The sequence below is a fragment of the Lacerta agilis genome, chromosome 6, assembly GCF_009819535.1.
Source record: "Lacerta agilis isolate rLacAgi1 chromosome 6, rLacAgi1.pri, whole genome shotgun sequence".
In the NCBI taxonomy this organism is placed as follows: Eukaryota; Metazoa; Chordata; class Lepidosauria; order Squamata; family Lacertidae; genus Lacerta; species Lacerta agilis.
Genome location: NC_046317.1, coordinates 946,930 through 956,922, shown reverse-complemented (window position 1 = coordinate 956,922; position 9,993 = coordinate 946,930). Strand labels below are relative to the sequence as shown.

Sequence of the window (9,993 nt, the reverse complement as noted above, 5' to 3'; positions counted from 1 at the left end):
ACATGTATGAAAGTCGGAAAAGTCAAATTAAATTAACTGCTGTCTTTTGATGACAAATTTTATTGATTTTTTAATTTAAAAAAACCCTTTATCCAAAAGAAAGTATCACCTTCCCTCTCATAACACGGGGAACAATTTTTTTTCATTTTCTGTTGCATGAGATTTTCCAACTGTTCTTATATGTTCTTTCAATGCTAGAGCTTACAGAACAAAACTAACTTCAGATTTGAAATCAGCACATTGAAATTAGGTTAGAACAACTGCAGGTGTCAGTGCAACAAAAATGTTGTTCCCCAGTGTAATTCATAGATGCTCATGAGTAACAAGTGCTGTAGATGTCTATGGTTTCCCAGGCATGACTTTTGGAGAGGAGATATATTTGATTATGTAAAATGGGTCTTGGCTTCTTGCATTTCCTCCTTTTTAGGCACCCCACCATGGAGAGCATCAGCAATAGCTATTTGGCTCATACAACTGTCTCGCCCGAGTGGTGCATGCTCTAGTTATTTCCCACTTGGACTACTGCAATGCGCTCTATGTGGGGCTACCTTTGAAGGTGACCTGGAAACTGCAATTAATCCAGAATGCGGCAGCTAGACTGGTGACTGGGAGTGGCCGCCGGGACCACATAACACCGGTCCTGAGAGATCTACATTGGCTCCCAGTATGTTTCCGAGCACAATTCAAAGTGTTGGTGCTGACCTTTAAAGCCCTAAATGGCTTCGGTCCTGTATACCTGAAGGAGTGTCTCCACCCCTATCATTCGGCCAGGACACTGAGGTCCAGCGCTGAGGGCCTTCTGGCGGTTCCCTCATTGCGAGAAGTGAGGTTACAGAGAACCAGACAGAGGGCCTTCTCGGTAGTGGCACCCGCCCTGTGGAACACCCTTCCATCAGATGTCAAGGAAATAAGCAGCTATCCTGTTTTTAAAAAGACATCTGAAGGCAGCCCTGTTTAGGGAAGTTTTTAATATTTAATGCTGTATTGTTTTAACACTTGATTGTGGCTGGGGAAACTCAGCCAGATGGGCGGGGTACAAATAATAATTTATTATTATTATTATTATTATTATTATTATTATTATTATTATTATTATTATTATACAACTGCTGACTTTTGGTCCTGTTTCTCTTGTATTATGTCAACAGGTTAAAAGAAAGTGTCCTGACAACAAAGCTGGAAAGTGGATTACTCCCAAAAATAATAAAGGCCATGTGTGCACATCTGTAGAAATGGTTTGCGGCTCAGTCAAGCTGGAGCTAACTAAATGAAACTATGGGCTGTGCGTCAGCCAAGCATGTCTCTGCTGTACAAAATGAAGAGGAAGCTCAGAAGGGGAAAAACTACCAGAACGGAGATGTATTTGGGGGTGAGTGTCATCATTTGTGGCTCTTGACCATTTTGTTGATAGTCCTTGCTTTACTGAACCCTTATTTCCCTGTTCAAACTCTGCTCTTTTTGTCATTTCTGAACAGTTCTCCTGGAGTCTGTTTAATGATGTTTGTTCAAGTTTCTTCTGTGTCTTAAATACTTACCAAGAATAAATTCTCAAGGTAATAAGCTGTGTGTTAGAAACCCTGATACATTAGAAGATAAAGTTTTCAAAGGAGATCTCAACCTTACTGGGAATTAAGGAAAAGATGTTAAATGTTATATATCACAAAATTAGTGCTATATTTTGGCAGCCTTTGCAGCAGCATTCATGTCTGGCATATTTATTTTTTGGGGAATCGGGCTCTTTTAGTGTTTACTGAAGTCAAAGGATTAGGGGAACCCAAGTTATCTGCAGCAGGCGAGCTGTGGAATTATTGTGGTCCAGCAGATTAGCTAAGAGTGTGAGTTGTGAGAAGCCAAATCTCTTTATTTGTAATGCTGCATTAGGCTAGTCATGATTTTTCTTGAAAGTTTTTAAAGAGGAGACTGGAGAAATATATAAATTTGGAAGAGAATATAACCTGTGTCTCTGGCTCCTGGGAGGATAAAGAGACAGTTCTCAGTCTCTAGTACAGGAAGGCCTGTGGGCTGCAACTATGCAGTCTGAATATTGCAACGTTGAAATATACAGATTGTATGGTTGGAACTATGCGCATGCTCTCCTATTCAAATGTCACAGTCCAGCACATGAATAGATGACACATGGCAAGCAAAATCCCAACAGGCATACCTCTAACACCTACCTGTATGATACCCTAATCTCATACCATTTGTGGGGCAGTTTTTGTAGGCTATCCCCTTCCCAAAGACCTCCTTCTGTATTCCTGTTAGCTTCAGTTGGCTTCTCACTAATGCAAGGCTTTGGAAAACCTTGACACATTTGGGAAAGGTAAGGTACAAGAATTTTAAGAACATTGATGCATTGTTGAAAAAATGAGCCTGGCTTTGTCTGTCTTTTGTCATTCTTTCTTGTGTGCTCACATAGATAATCTGAATAATAAGCAGACAGATCTATTGTGGATATTGAAATGGTGCTTATATAACAATGCACATATTGTCCTTGCTTACATCCAACATTAAAAACCACAGTTTAAAATAAAGGATGGTTTAAGATGCACAGGTGCTTTGTTCCCTCACCTCTCCTGACTGTGCTGTTCAGAGGAAGAAAAAAAAATTCAGAGTCTGGGGAGTCATCAGATGTCTCCCCGGTTTTCTCCAGGCAAAGCACTGGTGGCTTACCACTCATGGATTGTTTGGATGAAGCAGATGACAAGCCCAGATTCACACATCATGATGAGCCAGACTCTGACTAGTTTTCTCATGTGGCACGGAGGAACAAATCACTTGTGCCTGTTAATCAGCAGCTTATTTTAGGGTACAGTTTAACTTGCCCACTCTCGTTCTCCTTCCTTTGCTCAAAAATTGTTTGAACCACATTACAGAGGTAGATTGCATGATGTGAATTAGATCTGTAACATTACAAGGTTCTTAAAAGTTGCTATTGAACTGAACAAAATAGCGTATTGCACATCAGGGAAGGTTTTAAGGAAAACAGGGAGTCCTCTGCCCTGCTGGTGGGCAATGCTAGCTGGTATTGTAAACGTTTTGTTGCCTGAGGCATAGTAACAAATAGCACCCCCCCATCTTCCTGTCTGGTACCTTAAGACCTTGATACAGGACGTTAGTTGCAAACTATTAGCAAATAAGGGTTAAGTCAAATGTGAGAGTTGTTGTTGTTGTTTAGTCGTGTCCGACTCTTTGTGACCCCATGGACCAGAGCACGCCAGGCCCTCCTGTCTTCCACTGCCTCCCACAGTTTGGTCAGACTCATGTTGGTCGCTTCGAGAACACTGAAATGTGAGAGTACCAACAACAATTGAAGCGTGTGCTGATTGTAAATTGTTGGTCTGTGGGATATAGAGCTCTCCTTCATCTGTCTAGAGGCACATCATCCAACATGACATAGGAACACACACACACACACACACCTTGAATTAAGTGCTTCAGGTACTGGGATTAGGGCTGCTACCCACAGAGCAATCTGCTGTCTTTTAAGCAATAATTAATAGATTAGGTAAAGGGACCCCTGACCGTTAGGTCCAGTCGCGGACGACACTGAGGTTGCGGTGCTCATCTCACTTTATTGGTCGAGGGAGTGGCCAGCATGACTAAGCCGCTTCTGGCGAACCAGAGCAGCTCACGAAAACGCCATTTACCTTCCCGCCGTAGCGGTACCTATTTATCTACTTGCACTTTGACGTGCTTTCAAACTGCTAAGTTGGCAGGAGCAGGGACCGAGCAACGGGAGTTCACCCCGCTGCGGGGATTCGAACCGCCGACCTTCTGATCAGCAAGCCCTAGGCTCAGTGGTTTAGACCACAGTGCCACCCGCGTCCCTAAATTAATAGATTACATTTCCATAAAATTGCATTTTACCAAACCTCAGTGTAGTCACTTTTTCAGCCGTTGAAGTACAGGGAACTTAAAATGCTACGGTTTTTTGCTAGACGGAGAGGGCATCTTAAATCTCTGTTGCTGTTGCTGTTGTTGTTGTTGTTGTTGTTGTTGTTGTTGTTGTTTTGCATTCCCTATTACACACCAACATCAAAATGTGCACCATTGTTCCCCAGCACCACTCATTAAAATTTGCCCTTCCAAATTAAAATAACTCCCCCCATCATTTACCAATTAGGTTTTAATTGATCTATAAATAATCAAAACTCAGGGCTCTAATTTTGGGCCCTTTGCTTTCCTTGTGGAATATACAGTGCCTCCTCAAGCTGTTTCTTTTGAATTTATTTATTTTAGTGCTGCAGTGGAGCACTGTGGAACTGCTTGTGTACTGGAATTCCTTTGTGTGCACAGTTCATTGTAATCACACCTTTAGTGGCCTAACCGAGCTGTTCTCTTTCGATGGCATTTTAATGGAGATGTTCCTGTAGGCCAAGCAAAGCGATTACTATCTTTTGTTTAACTTGACTGCTTGCTACTGAGCACCAGCAGTCTGTTTCCAGAGTTCGCTGCAAATGCAGACTTGATGGCTAGAACGTGGGTCTTCAGTGAGCATTGATCCTTGATGGCTACGTATGGTAGGAGGCACTCTGCCTACTCAGAAGGTGACTCGAGAAAGTTTGAGGAGTTCTGGTGTGGCAAAGGAAATAGGCTTCAGTTATGGAGATGGCTGGAAAAGGGGGACTTTGGGGGCTCCAGAATAATGCTGTTTGTTTTGGAGTAGTGCTGCTGCTCCTATATTGACAGGCTTCTGCACCTGCATTCACTGTGCCCAGAGTAGCACCACCTTCTGTGGAGCAGCCAACTTTCTCTTGACTTTAGAGTTGGATAGTTGTGCTCACCACCATCACACGAGGTAGAGAACATAAATGGACTGAGGAGGAAAGAGTGGAGCAGAGAAATGGAGCAGGGTGGCAGTGCATTCTTTTCAAAAGGAAAGTCAGTACAAAATCTCCAAAACCGCATACAGCACCGGTAACACAGCAGTTACTAGCCCTGAATTATAGGGGAAGTGAGCAACCCACGATGTGTTGGTGACTTCGTCTGCTTCTTATCCTGGCTTTCTGACACAGGATAGAGGGCAGGCGTCTGTCCTGCATGAGCCGTGGAACGAAGGAGCTGATGGAGCGGATTGTTCCACGTCCGAGAGCCGTTTGGGGAATGTCATTTTTAGTATAGTGCAAGTGAGCACAATGGGGAAAGAGAGGTGCTGGGCCTGGCAGGCTGTCCCTGATATGCTGGCTTTCTACTTGCAGGAGGATGTTTATGTAGGGAAGCCTTCACCTGCAGTCTGAAGGGGTTGTTTTAATTAAATCCCCATCATTTTTGTTTCTAGTGAATAGGGAAATTCACTAGAACTTTCCTCCTGAACTCACAGGCAGTCCATCTTTACACATTTCAGTGCACTTAATGACGACCATGAACTATTTTTTAAAAGTTGTCACACTTTGGGTGTGTGACAACCAGTAAATAAATCCACAAATAAACAACTTATTTCTCTGGCTGACTTTGATTAAAATTATGTCTTTAGATAAAATAGTATCTACAATGACTCAGACATTTCCCCCCTTTTCTTTTCAAAACATTGCTGCTTCGAAATGATGGGCTTTGTAGAGCCAGCCTTAGTTCTGTTAGTTTTACTGTACCATAACTTTACATAGAGCTAGAATGAGATTCTGATTTTTTATTTTTATTTTTTTAAATTCATGTATATTTAAAATATATTATCTAAGGTGTTTTCCCGATAATAAGACACTGTCTTATTTTTTTATTCTCAAGAAAACACACTATGGCTTATTTTCGGGGGATGTCTTATTTTCGGGGTATGGCTTATATTGCGCAAATGCATAGAAATCCTGCTACGGCTTATTTTATGGGTATGTCTTATTTTCGGGGAGACACAGTATGTACATTATAAGCTACGATGAGTGCAAACCAGGTTGCTGTCCTGGCTCCACCAAGACTGTAGTGACAGAGGCTCTTACTTGAGAGTAAGGAAGTTACATTTATTGAGGCACGGAAGAAATAAAGGCTCAACAACAGGTACTGGTAGTCTGTTCCACATATTACTAAGGGTTCATCCAGTTTTCCTTTTGTACCCTGCTTTCCAGGTAGCTCCCTCCCAGCATCCCTGACCATTGGCCGCACTGGCTGGGGCTCATGGGAGTTGGCGTCCCTCCAGATCTGGACGGCCACAGGTTGGGCATCCCGGGGCCAGAAGTTCAGAACTCCAAGCTTAGTGGAGCCAGACAGTCAGAGATCTACTGGCAAACAATTTGCAAGCATAACTGTATCATTCATAAGGTTGATAGTTCACCGAAAAGACACGCTTATGTGAGAGGGAAAATACAGTTTGAAATTTGCCAAATTGATTTCCTCCTCATTGGCTTTCTGCATTGCTCTGTGCATTTCCCGTCAGAAAAGATGTATGGCTTTATGGACTGTGGCTTTTGTTCAGCAAAAGCCCATGGTCTTCTCCCAATACTGCAGGGGAACACTTATGCAAGAAGCCTGTGTGAAGTTGTCTCTCTGTGTGTGTTTGTGACAAATCATTAACTGCCTTCTGATTAACATCGAATGTTATTGAATTGTTGGGGCCCGGAACCTTTTCAGCTCTGCCACTCTTTGCTGTTAATCCATTCCCCCACATCCTAGGGCCTGAGAGAGGGAGGGAGGGCGTGGGGGCAAGCCTTGTGCATAGCAAGGAATACAGATAGGATCCCAGCCACTATCCTTCTTTAAATCGGCTAGGCGTGGTTCCCATTCTTGTGGGTTTCTGACATAATCCAGGGGAGAGACATTTGTTGTGAGTGCAGAACTAATTTTTCTTTAAATGAAAGGATGGAAGTCCATAATGCTGTCATAGGACAACCATCCCCGAGTGTTCGCAATGTAGAGAAACAGCTTTTTGAAACGAGAACTCTAGCCCACTTCCACTGTGTGCAGCTGAAACAACCCTTTCTACTCTGAATTGTTTTACTTGGCACTCTTGTATTTGGTACCAAAAATAGCTCTCAAAATAAGTTGTGGAAAAGGTGAGATATAAGGCCCTGACTGTTATTTAGCTGCATTGCCTGAGTTTGTAGAAGAACTCAGCATAACATTTGAGACTGCTTTATAAGCATGGCTACCCTATGATTTTTTTTTTAGGTTTTTAATGATTTAACCTTGGAAAATAGCTGTTCAGTTACAGCAAAATGTAGAATGTCAGATGCATTAAACTCTCCAAGAGAAAGCAGAGCTTTGTCAAGATGAAATGACGTATATTTGTAGCTTGCCCCATTTGAGGAGCTCATGCCCAGGTACAGTGGTACCTTTGGTTATGACTGCTTCAGGTTACGAGCTCTGCTACCCAGAAGTAGCTGATCCTTTGCCCCAGGATGCGAATGGAAATCGCGCACCAGAGATGCGCACCAGAGACGCGCGCACAGTGGGTGGCCCCATTAGCGAAAGGGCGCCTCAGGATAAGAATGGTTTCAGCTTCAGAACGGACCTCCGGAATGAATTAAGTTCGTAACCAGAGGTTCCACTGTATGTAAAAGAAGGTTTGGGGTACAGAGCAACTAGAATCAGGAAGGATGTGGTAGCAAGGAGCAGGTCACATAAGGACTGGTTTGGGAGTTCAGAAGTAGGTACTACAGGATCTGAAAGAGCACCTGGGGTGGCAGGAGTTCACCTAATAAAGCCCAAAGCTCAACTAAGTCCTGTTCTGGAAGCAGAGCCAGGTGTGGCAGCACTCCTCCCCTTCAGGCGAAGTTCCAGGCATTTCAAAGGGAAGACACCCTGGGTTGGAGCGTGTGCTTTATTGCACCATTCCTGGATCTCTGGTTGTGCCACCTGTCTTCTCCAGCAGAGACATCTTGGGATATACAGTAAACACCCCTGAGTTCCTCTGAAAGGTTTGAGCAGCCAGTCCTAGATTTAAAATGTAATAACACCACCTCTTTGCCTCCCAGTGTTGCAGAGTTCCCTCCCTGGGCAGATTCAGAGCCTGCAACATTCATACCTCTCAGGGATCTCAATCTAGCTGTTAGTTTATTATTTCAATTTCTATACCACCTTTCATTGAGTCTACGATACCAAAGTGGATTACAGCAGTGGGCACATTGAACCATTAAAAATGCATTAACAATTTAAAATTAAAACACCAAAACAAATGTTAAAATACTGGAGTTGTAGATAGTATAAATAATGTCACTCCAAGTAAAACAGTCCAAGGTAAGGGATTGCCAGGGTTGGCACCCCCCCCCCTCACACATTACTTATTTCAGAGGTATTCTTTGGATCAGCCAGATATGGCCTTCTTATACCTTCCTTTTCTTTAGGCAGAGATGGGCAGACTGGATCACTTCAGATCTCCTCTTTGTTGTTGTTTTTCTGCTGTTGGCAGTGTCCCAGTGGTGGTCATGCCTTTGTAGGAAGTCACCTTTTACAGTTATTCCTTGATGCAAGTGTAACTGGACCCAGAAAGCTTATTGCAGGGGTCCCCAAACTAAGGCCCGGGGGCCGGATGTGGCCCAATCGCCTTCTAAATGCGGCCCACAGACGGTCTGGGAATCAGCATGTTTTTACATGAGTAGAATGTGTCCTTTTATTTAAAATGCATCTCTGGGTTATTTGTGGGGCATAGGAATTGTTCATATTTAAAATATATATATATATAGTCCAGCCCCCCACAAGGTCTGAGGGACAGTGGACCGGCCCCCTGCTGAGAAAGTTTGCTGACCCCTGGCTTATCGCTTACATGATCTGTAAGATTCATTTGCACCTCAGTTACACAGAATAGCATGTGGGGTTTGGAAGGTCTGTTGCCTCTTGGATTACCAGATGTCGCAACAGGAGGACACCATTTAAGAATTGCTTGTACTTTACACACAAACTAGGGGGAGAACATTTGTTTGTGGAGACTTGTTGCCATACTTTTTGATTTTTTTTGATTGATTTAAAATAATATATTTTGCCTTTACACCCGTTGGGGTCCACAAGACCGCTTATAGCACATTACCAAAAAGTTTAATGCAAACTGCAGAAGTATATATGTATTTCTCAGAAGCTAGTCACTGCTTTGGCTTTCTAACAGGCATGGGCTCCCCTCCCCCTCAGTGAGTTTCATGTTTGGATGCTAACAGAATCTTCCTAATACTTGCTACTTAGACATGCATGCACCCCCCTACAATTCAGGATTTGAGGAAAGAGCAGATAGATGATCTTGGAAACACTTACAGGTGGGTAGCCGTGTTGGTCTGCCATAGTCGAAACAAAATAGGAAATTCTTTCCAGTAGCACCTTAGAGACCAACCGAGTTTGTTCTTGGTATGAGCTTTCGTGTGCTACTGGAAAGAATTTCCTATTTTGTTTCGACTTGGAAACACTGTTAGTGCTTTCTTTCAGTGTAAATAAGGAGCGTTCTCTGCTAAGTGGAAGAGGAAGGACTTATAAGAAGGGTTGCAATATTATGGCTACTCCCACACTACATCTATCTATCTATCTATCTATCTATCTATCTAGTGTGTGTGTGTGTGTGTGTGTGTGTGTATCATAGCCACAGAAACAGTCACAATTATAATACTTTTGAAAAAGATATTTTGAAAGGTAGTGCTGTTGGTTGTTTCCAACTTCTTGATATATGTATATATTTTAAGCCCACAGAGCATTTAAACACACAGAGTGTGTGTTTATTTCTCTGGCTCCACCTATTTGTGGTTTCCAGCTTCATCCTTTTCTAGGACTCATGAGTGGCTCACCACAGAAATCAGCAGAGCCAGGTGAAAGGCAAGGCAGTTGTTCTTATTGGTCCTCTGGTATGAATGGTGATCCCAAACTAGCTAAGGAAGTCTCCCTTCTCTGCTGTAAATTAAGGAGCAGCTGTTCTTGTGCTCCGCCATAGAAAGAATAACAGTGCAAGTTGTCTAGCCTGTACTTTACTGAGCTGGCATGTGCGTCAGCAGGAAGAAGAGGGAGTGTGGAATGGTAAACTCCATAAATGTAGGTTGCCAAAATCATTGGAAGCTGCTTGCCAAGACTGATTACTATGCAATACGGCTTCCT

At 43.0% G+C, this 9,993-nt stretch overlaps 1 protein-coding gene across 1 annotated transcript in view; it reads left to right on the top strand.

The window, feature by feature from the left end:
* The first annotated feature begins 1,130 nt into the window (after positions 1–1,130).
* The window catches only part of C6H1orf21 (chromosome 6 C1orf21 homolog), an 83,574-nt gene continuing 74,711 nt past the window's right edge, over positions 1,131–9,993 (top strand). The window contains exon 1 of the mRNA XM_033151162.1: positions 1,131–1,369. Coding sequence (XP_033007053.1) covers positions 1,276–1,369 — 94 coding nt within the window. The 5' untranslated portion in view covers positions 1,131–1,275. The remainder of the gene's footprint in view (positions 1,370–9,993) is intronic.